At 53.2% G+C, this 25,300-nt stretch overlaps 1 protein-coding gene across 4 annotated transcripts in view; it reads right to left on the bottom strand.

Annotated features, from left to right (window-relative positions):
• Positions 1 to 6,192: 6,192 nt before the first annotated feature.
• The window catches only part of SIL1 (SIL1 nucleotide exchange factor), a 100,246-nt gene continuing 81,138 nt past the window's right edge, over positions 6,193 to 25,300 (bottom strand). For all 4 annotated transcript variants that reach the window (XM_075056651.1, XM_075056653.1, XM_075056649.1 and 1 more), the window contains 3 exons: positions 11,356 to 11,452; positions 8,901 to 9,065; positions 6,193 to 6,706 (listed from right to left, as the gene is read on the bottom strand). In XM_075056651.1, the coding sequence (XP_074912752.1) occupies positions 6,356 to 6,706; positions 8,901 to 9,065; positions 11,356 to 11,452 (613 nt within the window). In that variant the 3' untranslated portion in view covers positions 6,193 to 6,355. The remainder of the gene's footprint in view (positions 6,707 to 8,900; positions 9,066 to 11,355; positions 11,453 to 25,300) is intronic.

The following is a 25,300-nucleotide window of genomic DNA, read 5'->3' on the forward strand; positions in this document are numbered from 1 at the left end:
GGGAACGCTCTCCTCTACCGCAAGGGAGTGAGTGCGACCGTGTCGGGTTGTAAAAGCTGTGCGGGTACGAGGTGGGAAAGCGTGCGTTCCCCGATGGTGGGCGGTGAGGGGAGCCTCTCCCACCCTTCCCCTGCTGCTCAGTGTCCCTCTCCAATTAACAGGAGAAGAACTCACGGGGCTCTGGGGGCTTGGGACAGAGGGGACCCACAGCAGCTTTGGGCAGGGGAGGGCTGTGGGACCTCTGGGCCATGGCTGCTCCCCGGTCACTGCCTGAAACACATGGAAATAGTTATTGAACGGGAAGGATTTGGGGTTTTCCTTGCACTGCCGTGGGATGGCAGCACCCAGTGAGGCCGGGACTGAGCCCACCAGCCCTGCAGCCCTCCTGCCTGCCCCGGGAGTGGGGACCTGGCTGCGCAAGGATGCTCAGGAAAGATGAACCTGCATTTTCTTTGAAGTGTATTAGTGAAACCACATTAAATCCCCAGGAGATAGTCTTATTCCAAATTTCAAGTGCTCTTAATTCAATTCAGCGGTGAATCAAGCCACGTTGAATTTATGTTGCTTTAATTGCGTGTGAAGGTTTCTGCGCTGAGGTTTAATGCCGTTTAACGAATGCCTTTTCCATTCAGCACTCTCCCTTCACTCAGACCAGCTTTGCTGCTGCCTGGCTCGGAGACCGGCCCCACTGGTAGGATGGGATGGGTGCGGAGAAGGGAATAAAGCACCCTAAGCTGCGTTTTCTAACAGTAGGATGGGCAGCAGCAAGCACAGACTTCAAAACAAGCCGAGGTGGCCAAACCTCAAATATGCAATTACATGTGAGAGCAGAGTGGGTGGTGAGGGGCGTGTGGGTTCAAAACCCCCAACAACTGGGTGGGAAAAGGAAAAATCCACGAAGGCACATCAGGTGCTCTAGTGCTGAAGGCTCAGGACTTCCATGTGCTGTGGGTTTTGGAGGCTGGAGCAGCACAGGGAAGCACAGCCACTGGTCTCTGCTCTGAGCCCCCTCTCTGCCCACCACATGCCAGGATTTGGGGTTGGGGGGGCTTCCTGATGCTCTTGTGGGTGCAAGAGGAAATAACGCTGTTGCTGGCCTGGCCGTGTGTGCGGTGCCAACCCGGACAGACTGCTGCTTAATGCCTTACCCCCCTTGGGGGTGTAGGGAGCGGGGCAGAGGGACCCCATTATCTCCAAAGTCAAGGACGAAAGTGCCCAGCCCACCTCCTCCCCTGCCAGCGTGCATGGTCCAGTGAGCCCTACCTGGGGTCTCCGACTGCCCCAGGACCCCTCCAGTCCCAGCTTGCTCCGGGCCGGGACCGTGGTGCAGGGGAGCTGCTGTGGTGGGCGTAGCGGTGGGCGAAGGTGCTGTGCCGTGCTGCGGGAATTTGGGTCAGCGGGATGCGCGTCACCGCAGCGGGATGTGACCGCGACGCCCCGCGCCCTGAGCCACCGGCAGCGCAGCTGGGCCCTGTCCTGCCCGCAGCCGCCGAGGGAGAGGCGGGCAGCAGCCCTGTCATTACGCTGGGCTGCAGACCAGCAACGCCATTTCGGGAACAAGCCTGTCATTAGCGGGGACACCAGCCTGGGCTGGCATTTATGGACGTGGAAATCAGCCCAGCGCTCGCCTGCGCTTCTCCGTCACCCTCCGAGGATGCGGGGATGCGCAGGGCAGGGCAGGCTGCCCCTGTTTCGGGCTGCAGCCCCCCGAGGCTGAACCGTGGCCGTGGCTGCCCTACGGCAGAGCCCTCGGTGCCCTCTGAGACTCTGTGGCTGCCACCACCGCCTCCCCCCGCCACTGCCCCGGCACCAGTCCCATTGCTCCCTGCAGGGACAGAACCAACAGCCTGGACGTGGAGGTCCCCGACACCCACAGCAGCCCCAGCCCTGGGTGCTACAGCCCGGGGGCACCCCCATGGTCACCCACCCCCCCAACATGGAGCAGGGCCACCCACAGCGCCGGTCCCCCCCCAGCTCTGCTGCTCCCGCCTGCATCGTGCTCATCCCCGGGGTCTCCAGGCGCTGGAGGGAGGGAGGGATTTCTCTGCCTTGACATTGATAAAGGGGAGCTGCTCTGGTAAAGGGGGGGTTGGCGCAGCAGTTCGGGCCTGAGAGGGAGGCTGCTGCAGAGGGCTGGGGGGGGCAGCCTGCCGGAGCTGAACTGCCTGGGTCATTGTCTGCATTTTATTTAACACACACCGTGCTCAGTATTTCCAGGTAATTTGTGTTCATTTGTTGTATTCAGCCACCAAAAAGGGAGGTGCACTGGGAGCAGTTAGTGCAGGGGCTGCTGCAGCCCAGCACAGCTGGGACACCCCCACCCCCGGCCGCAGGGACCCCCCCCCAGCTGGGAGGAGGCATGGCGGGGGGGCTCTGACTCTTAATACGACAAGCAGCCAGGGCCATGGGGGTGCAACGGCTCTGGGCAAGAGCCGAGATGGCCTTTAGCAGCTCAACCCCCCCAGTGCAAAGGTCCTGCCAGGGCTGGCTGTGGTACGGCAGCTCTTGGGGGTGTCAGGCAGAGACACTGTCCCCCCCAGTGCGACCGCCTCCCCAAAATGCCTTGGCCCCAGAGTCAAGGGGCTGCCGTGCTCTGCAGGGGCTGGGGGCAGCTCCAGCAAACCCCAGCACTGTTGTGGGGGTGCCCCAGGCAGTTGGGGGGGGCTCCTGTGCCCCCATACCCCCCCCCAGCACAGAGCCCTTTGGGCAGGGAGGACGCAGGGTTTGGACACAGCCGCTGGATGTGAACGTCACGGCGCAGCCGTGTTGTCCAAGGACCTCAAAAAGTCTTTGCGCCGCAAGGACCTTCAGCGAGTTTCCAACGGGTTTGTGATAAGCAATGCCAGGATTTTTTTTTTTTTTTTCTTTCTTTCTTTCTTCCTTTTAGTATTGTGGGCTTCCTCACCTGCACTAGTCTGCCAGTGTGAGGAGCGTCACGACCCTTGAGCCGCAACCGCTGCTGCAGAGCAAGACCCACGCGTGCCACCCCTGCGCCCAGCGCTGCGGCCGGGACCGCGCAGCAGCACCTCACCCGCGCACGGCGGGGGAATTGGAAGGGCAGAGACCAGAAGCAATTGCAGGCTGGGTTTTTTTCCCTCCCAGAGCCAGCCCTCGTCGCGAGACCCCCGCGGCGGGTGGGAACGACCCGGCGGAGATGCCCACGGTGGTCCCGGCCCCTCGCAGAGCTGCGGCCGAGGGCACCGGCGCCTTCGACCGACCCGGGCGTCCCAGCACCCACGCCAAAGGGGCTGCTGCTCCGGAACTTCACAGTTTTAAGACTTACAGGATTAGGGAGTGGGGTTTTGGCTTCGGCATTGAACAGGGAGGGTTGGACCAGCTGGTTTTTCTCCCTGCTCAGTCCTTAAATAGGTGTTAAACCTTCCCTACCTCATTAAATCGAGCTGCAAAACAGCAACAAGGGCAAGCAGGGCTGAAGAAATCCATGCTCTGGTACTCCGTGTGCCAGCTCTGCTCCCCAGCTGAAGACCTGCCTCCCCAGGGCATCGCCTGGGATGGGGGGCGTGGGGCAGGCTTTGCACAGAAAAGCCCCTTCCCAAGCTTGCCCTGGCTATTGCAATCAGAGATATATAGAGATTTATAGAGAGAGAGATATATATATAAAATTATTTTTTTTTAAACTACAAAGCAAAGCCCTGGCAGGCCTGGCTGGGAAATGCATTTCACAGGAGGAAAAAAAAAAAACAAAAACCAAACCATTTTTAATCCCAGCAAAACAGCCTGAATCGAAATCTGAGAAGGACAAGAAAAAAAATAAATCGGTATTTATAATTAGCCCCGCTACTTAACAGCGACAACTGACACGCTGTAAACAGTAGCCAGAAATATTTTAGCATCAAGAAGGACTAATAGCCTTGAAATAGTCTGATCGATCGCCTGCAGGGCTGCGCTGGCTGCAGGGAGGTGCCTGTCTGAGTTTTAGCAGCGGGGGGGACGACACATAAATCACGCAGCCTTTCGCAAAGTCCTGCTGGTGTTTGCTGCGTGGGCACGTCACCGGCGGTGGCAAAGCCCTGTGAGGCTGCGTTGGCCCCAGCTTGGGGCTGGGGGGATGGTGGGGACCAGCTGGGGGGTGCTTGTTTGGTTTTTTTTTCTTAATTTATTTTTCTGCACTTGTGTTGGTAACGTTGGTGCTGCAGCCCCCAGGTCCCATTAAGCCAGCGGCAGGAGTAGCGGTGATTGAAATACCTGTTATTGCCAGAAAGCAATTCTGAAAGTGAATACAGGAATTATAACTAATCACCTCCTCGCCGTGCCGGGAGCAGGGCACGCTCAGCGTGCTCCGCCGGCAGCCCACGCCGGCCGGTGCAGGGGCGGCCGCAGCATCGCTCTGTGCCCGAAAGCTCTGCAGCCCGGCGCTCGCTCTGCCTTCGCCTCCCATCGCGCTGCTGGGCAAAGCCTGTGGAGAAAAAGCCGCTGCCACCCCTGCCAAAGCCGCCCTCGAAGAAGGGTCGGCAGGGAACCTGCTGGAAGCCGCCCAAGCTGGTGGCCGGGACCCGGCTGCCGCCGAATTTCAGCCCTGTGCCGGCGTCCCGCTGTAGGAAAACACGAGCTGCAGGGTGGGAACGAGACGAGCGCGTCCCCCCAAACCACCACGCTGCTTGCTCTGTTTCTGCAGACCCCAACTCCTGGTGGGGTTGACCTCTGCTGCTGGCTGCTCTGAGGACCCAGAGCATCCCCCCCCCGCAGCGGAAAGGCACCCACAGCACCCGCTGGGGACAGTCCCCATGCAGGGCACCCGTCACCCCAGCTGCATCAGCCAAGAGAAGATAAAAGCCTGGTGTGAAAAGGTTGTGTGCGTCCCCTGCCACGGCACCAGGAGAGGACAGCATGGTGGAGCTCTTCTCTTCCTCTCCTTCCTCTCCTCTGCTCTCAAATCAGTGGCCACCACCCAGCCTTTAATGCCCACTTCTCCGCGATGCCAAAGCCCCAGCGCTGGCCCGGGTGAGCCTGTCCTGGCCGAGGGGACAGCCCCGGCACGGGGCAGCACCGTGGAGCTCGTTGGGCTCACTGCAGCGTCCCACTCGGCATGTTTCTCACAGGGGAACTTGTGGGAAACAGAATTGATTTCTTTATTAAAAAAACCCTCAAATCCTCCCCAAAAAGGGTTTGGAACAAGGAGGGGGTAATTAATGAAACAGGCAAAATAATGAATAAAGTTATTTTTCATAATCTTCTTTGCTGATGGCAGGAGGTGGCAGTCATCTCCAGGTCAGGGGCTGGGCAGCCAGAGCCTTGAGCAAGACTTTGGTTTCTTCCTCACCTGTGGAAGGACAATGTGGGGAGAGAGAATCAGCCCGACAAGGAGAGGGCAGAACATCTTCCCTGACGGACCATCCGGCATGAGGAGGACCTCAGAGGAGGTTCATGGGGGAAGGGGACCAGCAAGGAGAACGTGCTGTACATCATGGACAAAAACTCCTTGTCTGGCCAGCCTCACTCCCTGGAGATCATCTTGGAAGCCACCTCCCAAGACAAGAACAACGCAAGCAGAAAAACTCAATGGTTTGTTGTAGGGCAAAGCGTGCCTTGCTTCACCAGCTGGTTCACCCCTATGATGGCAGGAGCTGTTCCATGGCTTCGATAGATGTTTTGACACCCAGCCCTGGGGGACATGGCTGGCCTCCAAGCAGAGAGGGGCTGCAGGAGAGCTGCCACGGTGGAGCTACGTGACCTACGCAGAGGGGGTGGTGGAGCTGGGCTTCTTCAAGCTGGTCACAGCCACACTGACTTGACCGAGGGATAGTCCTGTTCTGAGCGAAGGCTGGATTAGAGACCTCCAGAAAGCCCCTCCAACCAACGTTTCAAGGAAATGACGCTCCGTCCTCCCATACAAGAACAAAATAATCCAAAGGCAAACGGTGCTGTCTGAGTGCTGAGATGCATCATACAGAAGCAAATAAAAGATCACAGACACCGCAGGTCATCGCCAGGCAAGAACAAAGGCAGATCAGAGCTGTGGGAACAAACGCTTCCCTTTGTGCAGCAGAACTGCCTAACAAGGACAGTCCCACATCCCTCAGTCCTGCCCACCCCAAATAAGCCTGCAGACACACTGAGAACACTCATAACGTACCATGGTTGGAGGCAACGTAAGCTGAGAGTCTACCTCATTCCCTCTAAAGTATATACCTCTATTTTTCCAGCAGTACCCCATGCAAAAAAAGCCATGCCCCCAAACATGTATGTTTTAATAACGAAGATGTTGGCACATTTGCCCAGTGGTGGGATCTCATTTAGTCCAGCAGTTTATTCAAAAGTGCATTTACACTGGTGCCATCAAAATTCATGCTGTTGCCCTGAATTATCTGGAATTGAACTGAAGCTACAGCTATTTTCATCTTAATTCCTGAATGATGGTATTTACAGAGCCAAGGAGTTCCTTGAAATAGCCCTCTTTGTCACCTTCCCTCTGCTCCTCTGCTGCCAGCTCCTCGTACTCGCTGCGCAGGAGGCCGAGGGTGGTGCTGAGGGCCTGGTCCCCCCGGTAGCGCTCCTTGCAGAAGGCCATCAGCACGCTGACCATCTTCAGGACCTTCTCCCGTGTGTCATGCTCCGGCATGGCCAGCAGGTTGGAAACGACCACGCACCAGTCCTGCTCCACCACCGCCGGGACCAGCTTGACTTGCCGGTACTGCTGGATTTTCTCTTCCATTTGATCTCCGTGCTGCGAGTCCTCAAGCAGCATCTGTGGGAAGTGGTGGAACACAGATTAATATCCCTGTCAGAAAGCAACTGCTCCCAGGAGGTGACACATCATGGGAGAGGAGGACGCACACCCCCTACCACCTGCCTTGGAAAATGACTTGCAACAGAAAACCAAGATGAGGTTGTGTCCTGGTTCCCTGTTGCCCATGCATGAAGCTGGTTGCCCATCCTGGAAAACTCTCGGTGACCAGGGGTTTCAGTACCACATGGCCCTGAAAGGGGACTCGAGGGGAAAGACGTTCAGCAGAAGACCTGTAAAGACTCTGGGTCTGCTGCTTTGGGCTGCTGGACAGGCTCCTTCAGCGCCTAACAAACCACTGCCTGGCTTCATGCTGCTCTTGCGAAAAAGATGGAGATCTCTGTCTCCTTCAGCCACAGCCAGACCCTCCCCTCCCAGCCTGGTCCAGAAAACCCCAAATACTGAAATTCTCCAGGGATGGTGCCGAGAGCAGAATGGTGCCTGCAGGGGCCGGGGCAGGCAGGGCTGCCGGCTCCCTTCCCAGCGACAGACCTGCCCCGAGCAGCGCCGGGGCCAGGAGGAGGAAGGAAAACCTCCCACCACCACCCTGACACCCTCTGGGGCTTGGGTGGTGGAGTGGCTATCGATAGCGTGAAATTCCCTAAACAGGCTCCACTCCCCCAGTGGATCCTCCCAGCTTGGTTGGTGGCCCCTGTGATAATTATTCTGTCTGTGCTTCACTAATTAGTTCTGCTGAAGGCAGGTGAGGGCTTCTGTGAGGCTGGTGAGCAGAAATCCTGTCCCCGGGGACCACTTGGGTCCCCGAGGGCACCCATAACATTTTCTCTGACCTCTTCATCAGCTTGGCAATAGACTGCTGTCGTCCCCTGGGCGGCTGCTGCAGGGAGCTTGATTGTACTGATTTACAGGACACAGCGTGGACAAGGAGGGACAACACCTAGGAGATGTCCCCACTCCCAGTCCCCTGAGAAGGCTGCCTGCTAAATCCCCGCTGGTCAGGCAGGATTTGGGGTGAAAAGGAAAGAAGGCAGCAGAAAAAGCCGTTCAGAGCCCCGGCAATTTGTGCTTCAGCGCAGAGAGCTACCGATGGCAGGTTACGATTTTCAAACCAATCTGACTGTCGCCCAGCCCACCCAAATCTGCGACCACCACTCAGACAGCCCTCCTCCCCACCAGGCACCGAGGGCTCTCCCGTCTCCTCTGTGAAGCGGCTGGAATTGATAGACGGCATTCCCAGTCCGAAAGGCAGCAAAAAATCATTGTTTTAACATAAACCCGAGAATTTGCCGAGCCTGCAGACTGCCCCCAGCCGCAGCGGAGCTGGGAACAGATGGGGCTGCTGGAGGGGCGGCCGTAAAACGTGCAGCAGGAGTGAACAGGAACAGTTCAGGTAAAATGCCCGCGTACGCTCCCTTTCCATGCGAGCAGACAGACAGGACTGCTGCATGTTAAAGCCAGCACCTGATAAGATTTCAGACCTGCTAAAATAATTTGCACCTTTACAAAGTCTCCTGGAAAACAACTGTTTTAAAACACAGACATTGCTCTGTGGTGCCTGAAACCCAAGTATTACAGCAGTAATAATCTGCAGGGCAAATTGGCTATAAACTGAGTGAAAGTGGATTTAATTTCCATTCTCTGGAGTAAGAGAAACGCACAGACTAAACAACGAGCAATGGCAAGGAAAGACGGGTTTTAAACTGACATTTACAGCAGTAATCCAAGGTATTTGAAAATAAAACACTTAACGTTACGGGCTTGGCTCCAGCGAGGGACGTGCAGGCAGGCGAGGGCCTCTCCAGCAGGCAGGGGCACAGCAGCGGCGGCTGGTCCCCGGGCACTTGGCTGGCAGCCGGCGGCTGGATGCCGCAGCCAAGCTCACTGCAGTCCGGTGCCTGTTTTCCCTAGTCAGGTCCTTGCCATTTTGTTATTTAAACACCCTCGGGTGGAAACGGCAATGGCGGTTTAATGAAAAAATAAAGATTTAAGCGCACTCTGGGCTCTCCCGGGCACTCGTCTCCCACAGCAGTGGCCCGTGGGCTGGAGGGAACTCATCCCAACAGCACAGAGATGCTGGATCAGCCCCTCCTCACCCTCGTCCCGTGAGGATGCTCGACAGCCCCTCTGGCTCGGTGAGGGGGTGAAGGTGGGGAGTGCCTGGCCGGGTCCCATCCCCTCCCTCCTGGCTCCTCACCTTCTCCACGATGAGGTCGTAGAGGAGCGTGACCACACGGACATGGAGGGTCTCCATCCCTTTCTGCCTGAAGAGGCTCCTGAGGACCTGGAGGCCGCCCAGCTTGAGGAACTGCTGCTGGGCGTAGGGGAAGTGTCTCAGCATGGAGGACAGCGCGAAGAGAGCCTGGTGGGGAGAGAGGTCCGTCAGCACGGTGGCCACAGTCGCTGCATTTGGTGCGGTCTCTCTTCATGGCATCCCACGGGGACGGGAGAAACACGGTCCAAACCATTTGTGCAAAGCGCCCTGGCAGACGCGTTCAAACCTCTCCTTGCTGAGGAGCATCTCCAAGAGCCCCCTTTTCTCCTGATCCCAACCCTCCCCGCCGCTGTGAGGCTGCCTGAACTTGGGTGACTTCCACCCAGACTCCAAGTCAGACTGTCACCACGTTCGCTAGAACGATAACCCAGAGGGACCTGTGACCAGCACCTGAACAGACCCAACGCCTTCGCTTCTCCTCACAGTCTGCCCCCATCGGTCCTCGGCACAGAGCCCAGCTACGGGCTAAGGACAGGGCGAAGGGGGGTCCAGCACCGCTCAGCAGAGCCCGATCCCCTCGAGATGATTTGGACACCTCTCCCTCACACCCACATGGATGGAGGACAAGATCATGATGTTTCCGAGGACACAGTCCCAAAACAGGGGCTGTCACGGTGCAGCATCACGCACCGACAGTGAGACACCAGCACGCCTGCACTTGCCTTGAGTGGCATGGGGTTAACACGGAGGAGGCAATTAGGGGCCAACCGGCTGAATCTTACACTCCTCTGGTTTTGACAACCGCGGTTTGCAGAGGGGACGGGCTGACGCTGCCCCGGGCAGGGCTGCTGCCTGAGCGGGGATGGGGGTGCTCATCTGGGTGCCTGCCAGCGATTAGAGCCGGCTCCTCCGCACACCGAGGTGGACTGTGCATCCCCGCTCTCCTCGGACAGATCCGAGCTGACAGCCATGTCTTCCCCGGTCCCACTTGTTTCTATTTTCCATCTTCCGAGTTGCCACTGGTGAATTAGAGGATGTTTCCGTCTCCTTTTTTAACCATAGGCCAAAGGACAGGGGAGGGAAGAAATGCACTTTTGGCCTCGCTGCTGCACACTGCAGTGAGCGCTGGGGCAGAAAACCCACCGGAGCGGGAGCTGTGGGCTGCTGCTTGGTGTGGGAAGGGGCTGGGGCACCGACCTGTCCTTGGGATCCTGGCCTGGAGACGGGAGACCGTACACAGCATAGGAACTGCAAATTAAAAACCTCTGTCCTCCTGGAAAAGGGGGTTCAACCCTCAGAGACTCTTGTAAGGTCACACGTGAATGTGGATGATACTGAGCTCATCCCTTTCACTCTTCTGCAGGTGCTGTCACCGGCACGCGTTCAGGCTCACTGGAAAGAATCGCCCTGCACCCAACCACCCAGGGGTTGAAATGATGCTGGTCAGGGCCTCTGCATGCCCAGCCATCCCTCCCCACCCCAAAACAAGCTCCAGCTTGAGTCATGGGCACTCCAGCGAGGAGTTTCTGAGCATGGAGCATCCTGTGGTGCACTTCTCTGGCTGGGTCCTCCTTACACGTGTGGCCAAAAGCAAAGGGGTTCCCCAAACTCTCCCGTGCCTTTCGCTAGCGGGAGGACCCTTACCATGGACTAAAGGAGAATGTGTTTGTAGGAGCTTGTTAAAACACCGGCAGCGCGCCACTGTTTGCAGAACAGCAGGTGCATTAAAGATGAATGAAGGAGCTGGTGGTTCCCTTGCCCCACCGAACCCCCTCTCACAGGAGGTCACCGTGTTAAACGATGGGGCTGGGTTTTCAGGAGCAGCCAGATAATTTTATGGCCTGTAAACAGAGGGAGCATCACACGCTAAAGCAAGGGTAATGAGATCTCATGCTCCAGGGATTACAGCGAGGAGGGAGGGAGGGAGGCAGTGAGGAAGCCCCCACCCCGACAGACAGCACTGCACATTTGGCTGGGGGCTCTCGGCGCTGCTCGGCTTGCTCCAAAGCCACCGCCAAAGGCAGGACACGGGGCTGGCTCCAGCAATTAGCTCCTTCCAAATGTCAGCTCCCATGTTTGTTAGACTCTGATGGTTATGCCTGCCACGGGGACCCTCGCCTTTCCTCCCAGAGGAGCCGCAGCACTGAGCCCTGTCCCCCATGGGGCTGGCAGAGCTGCTGTTCGTGCTGCTGCTGGCAACGGGGGTGAGACCAACAGTGCTGGGAGGCCAGCACGCACCGGCCAGCCGGGGCTGCTGGGGGTGGTCCGGCACCCAGGGCCAGCCACTCTCCTGCACCCATGGGGAGCAAAGCCCACCCAGCATGGGGACCAGCGCGGGGTCCCACACTCTCACGACGGCAGTGATGTCCCAAGGAGCACTTGCATTGAGTTCGGCACAAAAGCAGCTTTACCCAGAGGTGCATCCCCACTTGCTCACCTTCTTCTTGACAGCCAGGGGTTGTTCTGTAGCCAGAATAACCAGGAGCTTCTGCAGTGCACCCCCTTCGATTGCTTCTATCTGGACTTTGGGGTTGCTACAGGGAAAAAAGCAAAGGGCAGGTCACCAACAGCGTGGGGCATGGCAGGGTGGGACAGACTCCAGGCCTGTCTGGGGCAGCACCCCGCAGTGGACACAAACAAGTGTCAATCCAGCCCGACCCCAGAGCAAACCCCTCCAGCTGCCACCGACCACAGTTTGCAGTTATGGAGAAGGTGCAAAGCCATGCAGGCCATCTCAAACACAGCACATGACTGATGCAGCCTGAAGCAATGGCAGCACGGATGGGGAAGGGCCCGCCGGGCTGTCCATATCACCCCATCACACGCCCATGTCCTCCCCTGGCAAGGAGACTTCCCCTGGGTTTCCCTTGCAGCGATTAATCCTCTCGCTTTGCATCACATTTATTCCTTAACAGCCTTTTATTTCGGCTCTCACTTTCCCCCTCTCTCCCACTCCTCTCTTGCCGTTAACATGCTGATTTATTTAAACGCTTCTGTGCCTCAGGACCAGCCCTCCAGCTCACCTGGAGGAAGGTCCTGCTTGTTCCCAGCACCTCTGAATCACAAATTATGCCTCGTCTCACCACCCACACACCTCTTGCTTGAAGTGCTTTTCTCCAAGGGCTATATAAATGGCTAAATGCATCCTTCTGTCTGCAAGAACCAGGCTAAAATTTCAGGTCTGGATATGAAGAGCTGGCCCAGGTGCAGGCAGATGAAGACAAACCTTGCCTGCTGTCCGTGCTGCCCCTGGGTACCGGCTGCCCGGGCAGGGGCAACTCAGCCATGCAGACGCTTTGCAAATCCACTTCCAGTACATCTTTGAAGGTGCGGAGAGGTTAGATGTTAGGCCCTTTCTTTGGCAGGGCCTTCACAGTCAGAGCATAACGTACTGGCTGTCTACATCCCTGATCCCAGGTCTCGTGCTCCGAGAAAGAGCTCCAGCACTTCAGCCTTTGCTCGACTTTGAAGCAGAAGTTGCACTGAGGCCAGACAAAGGTCACGCATCCCTGCCACAGCAAAACACACAGCTCTTACTGCAACCAGAAAGCTGCTGGAGCAGCCAGTGCCAAGCATCATCCAAGAAATAAGAGAGACAGAGGCAGACAGGGTCATAAAAAAAACAAAAACAGAAGACAAATGGATGTGGGCAGGGAGCAGCTTTGAATTAAACTCATGGCTCCCAGAAATACAGCAAAACACTAAGCTCATCTATGTCAACCAAGGTGCCGGGCAATGTCTCCAACCCTCCCTGCTCCATCCAGGCTTTGCTTCTCGCACCATTAGGAGTCATCCACAGCTCGGAGGTGGCAGATCTGGTGTGCGGGTTCCCGACTGCAATTACCAGGCTGACGTCAAGGCAGGAAAACGGGGGTTCTTGAAAGCCACCTTTGATTTCTCCTTCGTCACCCGCTTGCTGTGGCAGGCACCCTGCTGAGGAGGGGGACGTCTGTGACCTGCCCAGAGAGGGCAGGAAGGAGAAAGTACAAACCCAGGAGCTTCAGGATCCTCCTGCAGAAGAGATTTTCACAGCACGGTCCACACGTGCACCCGAAGACCCCCGCGTGCTGGCACTGCGGTAGCCCCAGCATCCCTGGGAGCAAACCAGCTTCTGGTAGCGCCTGGGTCCAGGTGGGACCTGATGCATGTACCAAGATGTGTTTATCCCCCATCCTCACCATGTCAACAGATGCAGCAGAGTCTCCTCCTGCAGCAACAGGATGTTATTTTCCCCCTCAATATGGTGGGAAATGACCCACCTGGCCAACCCCCTCTTCCTGCAGAGCAGCGAGGGCATCCCTGGTGGCCTGGCCTGGGCTTTGATTTTGGAGAGTCAGGAGTCAATGCAGGCAAACAGCATCAGTCCCAAAACGGTCAGCTGCTCCCAGGCAACCCCTGGACCCAAAGTGATTTTCCTCCAGATGACAACCACTGCTCTCATCTCCAGCCATACCTGCACTCACACAGACAGCCATGACCCCTCCAGCACAGGGACAGCCCAGGGACGGCGCTGCAGCCCCGCAGCATCGCAGCACCCCATCCAGCCTCAACAGCTTCTCCCAGGGCAAAGATGGGAAGAGTACAACGGTGGAATGGAGGACAAACAGCTCCCAGAGCACTCGGGAGTTGGCTGAAGACCCGTCTAACATACCCCAGCAGGCGGAAAGGTGCTAAGTGTGACCCTCGCCTCAAAAGAGCCAGAGATAAGGAACATCTACCCTACAGAAGTACACAAATCCTGCACCTCCTTTCAGTCCAGATGGATGTAAAAGCCAGACATATCCAGGGCTTGTGATAAGACTCCTTCGGGAGTCCAGAGACGCAACACCCAGAGGGCAGCAAGGAAACACAGCAGTGAGAAGCAATACATGTCCCAAGGTCGCTGAAGGTGCCCTTGGCAGTGAGCTGGGCACAGCTGGTGCTTGAGCTGGGATGGCTGAGCACAGCCGTGCTCACCACAACAGCATGAAACCTTCTCCTGCAGAGGCCAGGCAACACGAGCAGAGCCGCTGGGGTCGTGATGACAGCGCTGTGCATCTCCGAAACCCACCCAGCCGCTACAGGAGATGCACAGACATAGCCCTCCTGCTGTAACAAGCTCTGCTGCAAACCAGGTAGGAGGGGGAAAAGGAGGGTTTTTTCCAGCTTTGTTTTTCCAGCGATGACAGCTTTGGTCTCTGTCTTTGTCTGTGTATGGTTGGGTTGTGCTTGTTTCTGCTTTGAGCTTTTCTAGGGGAAGTCACGGCGCAGAGGTTTGGCTTTGCCTGGCATATCATCAGCCATGCTGTCAGGCACATTTTCAACGGAGCCGGGGCTCCGTGACCGGTGTGAATGAGAGGGGGAGGAACCCCAGCTGCATTTCCAGATCCCAAGGAGGAGCTGGCAACTCTGACACTCAGAAAATACAACTTTTGATCCAAAAACCTGACCAAATTTCACATGCAACTCACTCTGGGCAAGGGAGACCAGAGTAAGTACAGAGCAAGCTTGCAGGCAGGCACTTTTCTGAGTGCTTCACTGCACTGAAAGGAGAATCTCCTATGCCAGAAACCTCTTAGTGCCATTCAAGGAAAACGTTAAGTTTGGGATATCCAAGTTCCTTTGTCACATCTATCTAAAATAAATAATAAAAACTCTACAGCAAGGGAGGCAACTGAAAAATTGGTATGCCTTTTAATGCTTGGTTGGTCACCTGGAGGATTAGATCTAATTAAAATCTCTGAACCATGGAGCTTTTGCCAAGGAGCACCTCTAGAGGTTAGAAAGCCTTCCTGGATGGTAGGCGTGTTGCTCACTTCTCAATGTTTCTGTTGTTTAATGTCTCTACTATCAATAGTTCAGGCTTCACGCTAACAAACAAGCTCATTTGAAGGTTTGGAAAACTCAGCACAGATCTGTACAAATTACACTGTCAAGCCCAGGGAAAAGCAGCCTGAACAAAATAAATACAATGAGACAGACTGTGGAGCACTCACATGGGAAATTCAACCTGTGCTAATCTGCTAATGTGTAAGGGGATGGCGGTACCAGCAATGAAATTCACCGAAATGAAACTCTGAGGCTGGGACAGGAGTGCAATACAGCCTACAATGATATCGTGTGAAACTACAGTGATGGCAGAGATTTGGGTGTGCTCAACGGATTAGATAAACCAGCCTCAAACCTGGGTGAGGAACAGCCACAAGGCTACAGGGACTCAACACAAGCGTTGTGCTGGGGTTCAAGCAGCTTCCCAAGAGAGACCCCCATGTGCTAAACAGCCCCAGTTTGCCCTGGGAGGACCCACCCCAATTGCAGGGTCATACCACATCCCCTCCAGACGTGGCCCTCACTGCACATCTGAGGTCCTTGTGCCTCCCAGCCACGTTGCCCACATCCATCACATCCATCTCTCCCTCACTCTGTTCCTGAAGAGTGGAAAACAAGGCTGGGTACAGGCTCATCATAATTGATCAATGCAAGAAACCACTTGGGCGCTAGGACAGCCTAGGGTTAACGGGCACGCTGTCGGTGTTCACGCTGCCCAAGATGCCTTGAGCAGGGGTGAAGAGCTTGGGGAGACCGGCAGGAATCTCTACTGCCCACAGGTGCCCATGCCACAGTGTCTGAGCAGCTCCTGAGAAAGCTCTGTCCCTTGCAAGGTGCGCTTTGTTCCTCGGCAGAAGTTCCTGAAGTTCTTGAGACGTGGGCCATCCATCCCAGATTGTGAGAGAACCTCTGAGCAGCTCTGGGCACGGGCCACCAGATCCTATCTATATGGATCCTGGAGATAATACTCTCTTTCCCAGGGTGTAGACTACAGCCTACTCTGTATTTTCAAATCCCAATACAGGCTGGTCCTCCATCCAACTCAAGATGTCCCAGCTGCCTGAAGACCTCCTTGCTTCTCCCCACCTCTCCCAGGGACCTCTGCAGACAGACTCACCCAGCAGTGATGGGGCTGCCACAAGCAGACTGCAGCACTTAAGTCGCACCATTTTGACCACAAGACAAACAACATTTATGTTTCCCACTGCTACCTCCTTACGAAGCTCCTGGAGTTGTGACTTTGCCAAGCACAAATCTAATGTGCCATTTCATCAGCCCAGCACATTTGCCTCTCAGTGGCTGGAAGAGGATGACCATGCCCTTCAACGGAGAGGGGAAAAAACAAGAGCAGGGGAGGGAAAGCCAACAGAAAATCTCCATTTGAGCCTGCCTGCTGCAGCTTGCAACGGCAGAAGGAAACACTCCATTTTCTGCCAGTTTATATTTCACTGCATTGGAGTTACAACCTCCCACGAGAGGCCAGAAATTATTACAGTCAAGGCTTGTTTGCCAGGACACCACAAGCCTCAACAGCTCACAGAGAGGGGAGCAAAAGCAATAAAAACAAGAGCTGATGTGCTGTGATCAGCGCTATCGGAGTAAAATTGAAATGAAGTTGCTGCAACACCCCAGTGACCAGTGGCAGGTCCTGCCTTGGGCGGGTGGTGAAGGCAGAGATGGCACCCAGCACCTTCCACAAGCTGCTGGGTCAGGATGTTTGCACCCTTCTTCCTTTTTTCTTACAGTAAAGCTCGTTGTGGAAGCAAAGGAAGGACCCGTTAGGATGAGGATGACCAGCCAGAGGACCCACCAGCATGATGGAGGCTTCCTGGAAGAGACGTGGTCTCACAAGCTGGGATCAAAGCCCTCCAAAACAGCCTCCCTGCACGCTGTAGCTTGCAATTCCCCCGCACCTTGCTGTTGGGCTGCTAGAGACCTGCTCGTGGGACGGCTGCCATTTCTCCCTGGACATTGTTTTGGGCATGCTAAGGAGAAGCACCGGCACAGGGGACACAGCTGTTGTTCCTGAAAAATCCAGCACAGGCTTCTCCTTTACCATTTTCACTGGCAAATTCATTACATGGAGGCAGCTCCCGTTTTGCTGAAGAAAGGATTTTTTAAGAGTACTATCTGTCGAGAGATACCCTTATCCTATTCCTTGTAGAATGACCCCAAGTACATGTGCACAAATTTAGGAGACTTTTCAAAGTTTTTCCAGGCCACACGTGAGGGGCATGGGAAGACTGAAAAGCAGCAACACAGCCCTGAGGCAACAGTGGCTCTTGAGTTAGGTGGGAACTTGCAATACGGCAGCAAAATTAGATTTAAATTAAAAAAAAAAAAAAAGGAAAGCCAAGCGGTACGGAGGGACCTGGGGACTCAGAAGCACAGAGCAGGGCAGGCAGGCAAATGCCCTCGTCTCTAATGCTCCAGCAAGGACGTACACAGAATATTTATTTCTTGGCCTGCTGCTTGTACAAACCTCAGGAGACCCTAGGAAAAAAAGGGTCATCTCCTAACTCTGAGCATCCTGCTGAAGCCAGGTAGAGAAAGACGAAAAAGAGGTGCAAATTGGGGAGTGCAATGGAGGGGATGCTCCTGCTCGGCAGGAGCAGGGTGCTGAGCACAGCACTTCTCCTGTCCTGGCTGGAGCATGTCCTGCTGCAGCAGCAGCTGCACACCCGCTCTCGTGGTCACCGGCTGCTGAGCTACACCAGCATCCTCCCCAGGGCACAGGGAGGTAAGTCTGGAGAGCTCGTGCTTTGATGAAAGCCTGACGTGATGGTGAAAAGGCATGATAATCACCGGGCTAGACAGGACTTAATGGGTCTCTTCTCTCATCAGAACCAGCAGTCTGCGATGCCGTGTGGGAAATCAAAGCCAGGGATCAAAGTCAGTAAGTCTGTGAAACAGCCTAAAAAATTTAGTATAGTCTATTTAGCTTGTGCTGTAACCTGAGGATCAGAAACAGGCAGCAAGGCAGCATGGCTTACCTTGCCCGCCCCCTCCTTCCATCCCCCTCCCCACTTTTCAGTCCAAAATCTGTTAACAAAGAAAATGAGAGTACACCAACGCTCTGCTCACAGGAGGGTGAAGTGGCTCGGACTGAAATGTGCCTACGATGGCATTACAGCTCCAAGCCTTGCCCGGCTTCTTGTGCCTCTCAAACCGTCACACCTGGGTAAGAATTTGAAAGGCAATGGAAAAGGTCATTTTTGTGAGTCCTGGAAACCAAAAGCAATACAAGCAGGGTCACACATGAAAAGGCCAACGACTTTTTCAGAGGCCTCTGTATTTGGAGGATTTCTGACAGCTCTTGTAAGTATATTCATGCTAAAACTACCTGACAAATAATAGATAGAGAGATAAAACTGATCATTAGGATGTCAACATTTAAATGTTTGACTGGAATTCAGTAATTCCAGCCTGAACTATAGCTGTAAATCTGAGAGTCTGAATAAGGGCAGAAAAAAGAGGCAGGATGATCAGCAGCTCATTGATACTTGCACAAATGAATTTTAGATTGCAGGTTTAAGGAAAAAAAAAGGTGTTAAAATAGTCCAAGTGAGAAGTGACGCATGCGGAGAATATGCTTTCCTATTGCATTGAAAGCCCTGGCTATGGCATGAACTATCCTCACTGGAAATGACTGCGGAGCAGCTGCAGCGAGCCCAGCCAGCTCTGAATCCACGAATTCCCAGCTACGCACCAAGTGGCTACACCTCCTTCTGAACTTTGTTCTTCAGAGGAGGATACCCGGGACAACTCAAGGCGAACAGTTCTGTGGCCCCCTCGTCCTTTGAAACAACCACCCTGGCTCTGCCGTGGGATGCCAGCAAATGATGCTGAAGTGCAGGATTGGTGAATCCCTTACAAAAATACATACTTAACACAGAGGCTTTCCATTATTGCAGAGTCCCATCCTATTGAAAAGCACGTTTGCACACGCAATACGAGATGTACAGGGTAATAATAAAATAACCCCAACAAGCCTGCCTGTGACTATCCGGAGTTAGAAGGAGGAGGGAGGAAGCACAGACACCCCCAAAGCCCCCACCGAGGTCCACATGCAGCAGAACTGGCCTAGAAAGCCTCTTCTCTGAGCATCAGCTCAAACCTGAGTTTATCAGAGACAAAGGCCTTCAGAGCTTTGACTTAAGGAGATTAAAATCCACTCAGAAAAATGGAGCCCTAAGTAGTTGTGCCGATCAAAATACAGCGAAGAAGAAAGTGGGGGCGAGGGGGGAAAACCTGACAAAAGGAAAACTAGGTTTCAATAGGCAACACAATACAACAATTTCATACGAAAGATGTGAAGCATAAAAGAGATGTTAGATGTTCAAAAGCACAGAATATAGGAGAGACATAAAAAAAACCCCCGAGAAGATGAAAATCTCCATTTCAATGCAATGCTGCCTTCTCACTTTCTACCAAGCCAGGCGCTCATCACATTAGTGGGGGAGCAGCAGCATCCCTGTGAGAGCAACACGTCTCAACGTGACATAACGGATTACATAGATGCAAGTATGGTTTTTAATGAGCAATTAGGTTATTGAGTATTTGTTACTAAGAGGAGGAATAGAACCGCAGAGAATAAGTGCGAGCTGAGTACGTGATTCTGTGATTTTGATGGGCTAATATGATACTTAAACTGAGGGAGCATGAGTCACCCCAGAGATGCAGAAATAGCATGGAAGACTGCCTGGGAAAAGCTGGGGGAACCTTGGCTTGCTATTGACCCTCTATCTGCGTCCCAGACACCAGCAAGAGATAGTTGAGCTTCTTATGAGCCCTGCAACGACCCTGCTCAAAGCAGGAGGGCTATAATGTCCCATTATGGAGAAGCTCTGAACTCCCTGGGGACTCAGTGACATCGGGTTTAAGCAGGGCAAGCTCTGCTCTCAGATACACGATGTACGTGGGAATTACCTAGTGTGAGTTTCTGGCCCTCTGCAGACACAACAATTTCGAGCTGGAAGCGTAGAGCAGAGCTACTTCATGCGGTGTGGCCAGTGTCGAGAGCCACAGGGAGCTCCGCAGGGAGCTCCACAGGGAGGGGACCTGGCTCGCTGAAGCCCAGAGAGGACGAGGCTAAGGAAGCTAATATTTTGGAACAGGAGAAAAATCAGACAAGCTGCAGTGCCATAATGTAGCATAACAGATGGATAATTAAATTTATATGAAGAGCTGTAAAAGTAAGTAATTAAACAAAAATACAGAATAGCGAATCTGCTGCAGCGAGACACCTCACAGGGGTGCAGAAAGCCCCCGCAGCCAGGACCCAGCATCCCAGCTGCAGGGGAGGGGGTGGCCCAGCCAGGGTACTCGTTTGGGTCAACTGAAATGAGTTGTCACCCAAAGCACGACTGCTCTGCACAGGAGTGATGTGAACAGAGGGACCGAGTCAAGTTGCAGCAAAACCCCTCCTACTCCTCACCTCTCCACGGAGCAGAGTAGAAGAGTGAACACCAGCTCTGGACAATAAAATCTTAGGTGCCATAACAATATCAACCACGCCAGATTGTTCTGCTGAACGCACACAAACAACAAACCGACAGGCTGTATTTATAACCATAGAAAAAAAGGTACCATGAAAACAGGCTGGAGATCACACACGGCAACAAAGCGAGCCCAGGCAGGAATCCCACTGCCCCAGCATGTGTGAGGCTCCCAAGGACACCCTCAGACCCCCTCTCATCTCCTGACCCTCAACTTTGCCAGCTCTGAGCTTTATTTTGGTGCCAGCACATACTCCCCAGCTTCGCGAACATCAGTGCTGATGGCCGAATTATTTGCTGGTCTGCTTTGGACGGGATTGTGCACCTGAAGCTCCCACCGACACCAGGGCAAGTGGAGGGGTGCAGCTTTCAAGAGCCTCAGATGCCAGCTCAGCTTCCACAAGTTTAATCAAAGACCCACCAACTATTTTGTGATTAAAAACCAAAGTTTTTTGGATTCTCGGGGCTATTGCAATCACCCTGTCAGCATGGAGCCGGAGGAGCCAGCAGAGGAAAGAGTATGAAACGGCACCGTCAAGGCTAGCCCCTCTTCTCCGTTCTCCTGATGGTGAAGGATGGGCCCATGCAGTCCACTCTGGAGGGTCTGTCAACCTGCTGTGATTTAAGGGCTGGACTGGGTGACTCATACCCCATCTGCAATGATCAAGGGAACTGAGTGAGCTCTCTTCCAGCACAACGTGTTGAATGACTGATCCTTCCAGGTAGGTACAAGCAAGTGCTCCACCATGCATGGAGAAGGACATCACAGGAACTTCCCCTGGTGCTCAATCACCCAAACCAATGCTTTATTTTGAGGCATAAATCAACCTTAAGGCTGTATGTGCCATGCTTACAAACACTCTCTATGCATTTCTGAAAGCCTGTTATTTTACCATAGGTCAAACGCATATCGGTGCCTAAGGATGGGGTCTGTTTCATCAAAGACTGCATTAATAAAAAGTGAGCGATTCTCTACAAGTGCAAGCAGAACTCATTTATTTCCATGCCATTTTAGCCATAGCCCACAAAAACTGTGTAGATTTCTTTTCAAAAATCACAACACAGCAAGGAACAAGAACAATATTGTAGGATTAATACCATGTCCTTGAGCTCATCCAGTGTTTTTCATCACAGAGACTTCAAAGCAGCCCCTGATTTATAGATGGGAAACAAGCACTCCCAGGAGCGTTGGCAGTAGCACCAGGGTGCAAACATGAGCGCTGGACTCCTGCCTCCCCACTCCTCCCCTTCTTCACATGCTTTTTCTCTGCATGTCTCCAGCCTGCTGGCTCCAAAACTCAACTGGCCCAGGATGGTGGCAAACACAGGAGCACCCAAGGTCCTACCTAGCTCTTTGCTGCTGCTGCGGGACCCCTGAACAAGACCCTTCTGTGACAGTAACTCACAGCGGGGCAGCTTTGCACAGAAGCATCCCTGCAAGATCTACCATATCGCACTAAGCATAACTCAAGGCATGCAACATTACTCAAATATTCCAGCAAAACCTATTCACATGCCTTAGGTAACATGAAAACACTGCAAAAAGCTGTCTGAAAGCACCACAAGAAGAAAGCCTCAGTGCTAACTGCCAGGCTCCTAACACTTTGGCTTATATTCTCCAGCAGCAGCAAGTGCCTATCTAACGCATCCCACTAATAATCTTGAGAGACGTTAAAAGGTGGCCTGAGGCTAAGACCTTCAATTGTTATTCGCTTTATTTGTTTGCTTGCTCATTTGAGCTGATTTTTCTTTAAGACAAGTGCTAATAATATATTAAAAAAAAAAAAAAAAAAAAGAAAGCCTTTGCCTGGCATGTCCCTGTTGGGAATGCCAGCGGAGCGCAGGCACTCTCCAGCTCTTCCATGAGACACAAAGCGAAGTGTGAGAACAGGCACTTCACTTCGCTCCCTTCCAGCAGCATCTCTGCGATGCTCTCTCCTATTTTAACCCTGCCATCTGTTTCGCAACTCTCTGCGTTCCTCCTTGCAACCAAGGAAGGCAGTGCATTACATCAAGCAAATCTTTCTATCATCTCCTACCCGTTTAGCTTATGGACATGCCCTGGAGCACCCCCAGGCACCACAACAGAAGGTATTGCTCTTAAACAACTGATCCGCTCACCACTTACGAGCCTCATCTCAATCTACCTCACTTCTCTACAGGCAAGGGAAGATGCTGGATCACAGGGAAAAATCACACCCACTGCAATGTCATGTTTTAAACTCTGGCTGTTCCCAGTCCCACCAGGTTTAACAGTGCTATTAGAATCATTTTAGACTAGAAAAGTAGATTTGTTTCACTGAGTCATGATTCAAAAATGAGACTTTGCTCCATTTACAAAAGCAAATCACCATCTTGCAAATGCCAAGCACAGACTTCAGCTCCAAAAGTGAAGCCTGGGGAACAGTTCCAGCCAGAGAAAGAATGGAAAAGCTGCATCTGCAAAAGCTGGGAAACCTTTTTTTATTTATCTGGTTTTGATAAACAGAAAGCATGACCTGTGGAACACGAGCTCCCGGAGAAATCTAATGAACTCATTCTGTATCAAGCAACATAATCATGCATTAATAGAGGAGAGAGTGACAGCAGGAGTGCCACCACAGGACCAGGGACTACGAAGCTGCAATGCAACCCACAGACAATTTAAGCCAGTTCTTGGGTGGGAAGCCCTCGAGGAAAACTTGGGAGTCACAGAAAGCACCAACAATTCTTTCTGCTTTCTGATTCATCCCTACTCAAACACCCACATGCCACGGCAGAGGAGGCTGGAACTGCTACATTTAGGATGACATTTAAAAATCAAGGTTGTGCTGCTGATGGTCATTAAAAATCCAACAGCATTTTTCAGAAACAAGTGGGTACTCGCATCAGTGTCCTTGCCAAATATCAGCACAGCAGCAATTTTTCTAGCAGCTTCAGTTAAAAGATAAAGGAAAATCGCACCCACCTATAATTACTGTTATTACTGTTGTTGTTTTTTCAAACATTCACTATATACCCTTATATTTTCTAAATACAAAATAAGATGGAAACATTTCCCCAAACCTTTCTAAAGTGTCAGATTCAACTCACTTAACATTAGACACCTAAAATTAAGACATCTAGCTCAGACGAGCTGCCTGGGCTCCCTTGGTGAGGTGTTCCAACCTGTGCTCTGCACATCCCTGGAGACCCAACCACTGTTTCTGTATTTGCACGGGACTTGCCCAGGCTAATCCAGAAAGGCAAGTCTACAGTCCAAGGCTTTAGATTCGCTCTGAAGCAGGCTGCATCTATTTTGCAAAGTGTCTGGGGAATTCACAGTCACCAGCAGTGAGCAGAAACGACGGTTTGCCCTGTTGGAGACGGGGCTGTCTCTATGACTCCTGTCTTATGATGGGATGATTTGTCTTTTGGAGGCTCTCTTTGTGTCTTTGGAGGTCTTTTTGTCTCTCTTGGCTGGTGGGAGATGAAGCCTGGACAGTTAGCTCAGGTGGACACTCGTGAAGGAAGACTGCAACTAGGTGATGTGAATCCCATCGTCAGAGAAAGGGTGAAGGAAACACCTATGAATGCCTAAATCAAGCTGTCAAGGAGTTAAAATGGCCAAGCTAGCTAATAAAATATGGTAATAACGCAATGAATTCATGTGCATATATAGGAAACAAAGCTGTGGCAGGTACCACAGCTAAACTGGATGCTCAGAAAGGGCTGGAGCAAGGAGAGGAAGCATGTTCAGAAGGGAACATTTTGCATAAAAGATGCAGTGGAATAAGATAATTATGCAAGAAGAAAGGAATTTCAGCAGCGTGTCCTACATCATTGATGGATGGAGAGAACAGATACCTTGACAAAGAAAGCCAACGTACCAATTAAGTTTTAATGACCCTAAAGGCAAAGAGAAAAAGGCCTCATCTGCTACTGTGGAGGAAGGAGGGAGCCAATGGACAGACTTAGCCTGGCAATGAAATGGTTAGGAAAAGCCAGAAAGATCTTGAGATGAACACTGTCTCTGTAATAGAGAGCAGTGATACAGGCATCAGAGGTAGCTTCTGCGAGGCAGCAGATAAAGGGCTTAATCACCAGGGCAGAAGAAAGCTCTGAGAGCTGAGAGTGATTGTGGAAGATGAGATGCCTGGATTCAGAAACAGCTTGAATATGAAGGGTGAAGGAGGAAGTGGGGTTCAATTTATTCAACGCTCTGGAACTGTGGAAAGACATACGCTACGCAAATGTTAGTTGTGATGATCACTTCCCACTGCTAGACTTTGTTAAGAGAGGATGGGAAGGTGACACAACCAGAAGTTCACACATGTGCTGCGAAGGCGCAGGAGGAGAGAAGACTTCCCAGTAATTGCTGGGCTGTAAAACCCCAGTCGATCGTAGCCTAGTAAACAAATCTGGGTGTGCGTTCCCATCTGCCTTGTACCGAGGAGAGAGAGAAGCCACTGCCCAGTGGGTCTGCTGAGGGCACAGTGCATGCCACCAGGTAGTCTGTCTGCCCTGGGGGTGTCAGGGTGCTGTGTCTGCCTTTGGAAGCTGTAGATGCTTAAGGACATCACCTCAGAAACCGATGGTCCTAAACCAATGCTTCCTGCCCGGACAGATGCTTGTGAACCCACGTGGGAGCACCCTGCGCTGAGCCCATGTAGAGCGTCTCCTTGCCAACGTCCACCAGCTCAGCACACAGCAGTCAGACTGACTTCGGGCCATTTACGCAAAGGAGGTTGCCACGACCTCCAGCTGAGAACACAAACGCTACGAGATGAGAAGCCGCCTGCTCTGTGCTAATGACTAACGACACGAGCGCATCATCCTCCCTTGGCCATCCCCCAGAGTGTGAAACACTGGCCTCCTTCCCAAGCGGAGCTGCTATTACCTCCCGCAGACAATATCCACTACTGATTTGTGACGATGAACTCAGCGTCCACACACATCCTGCCTTCTTCTGTCCTTACTCACATCCTTCCCCTTCTGCTCCCCCCAGCAGCAAGGACACCAGCTTGCCACCAGTCCAAGGAGGATCAGTACAGCTCTTCATTCTCCCTCACCGTATGGGTTGGCTCTTCACCTCACCCCACAGCTGATGGCATTGAG

Source organism: Buteo buteo, chromosome 24 (assembly GCF_964188355.1).
Source record: "Buteo buteo chromosome 24, bButBut1.hap1.1, whole genome shotgun sequence".
Lineage (NCBI taxonomy): Eukaryota > Metazoa > Chordata > Aves > Accipitriformes > Accipitridae > Buteo > Buteo buteo.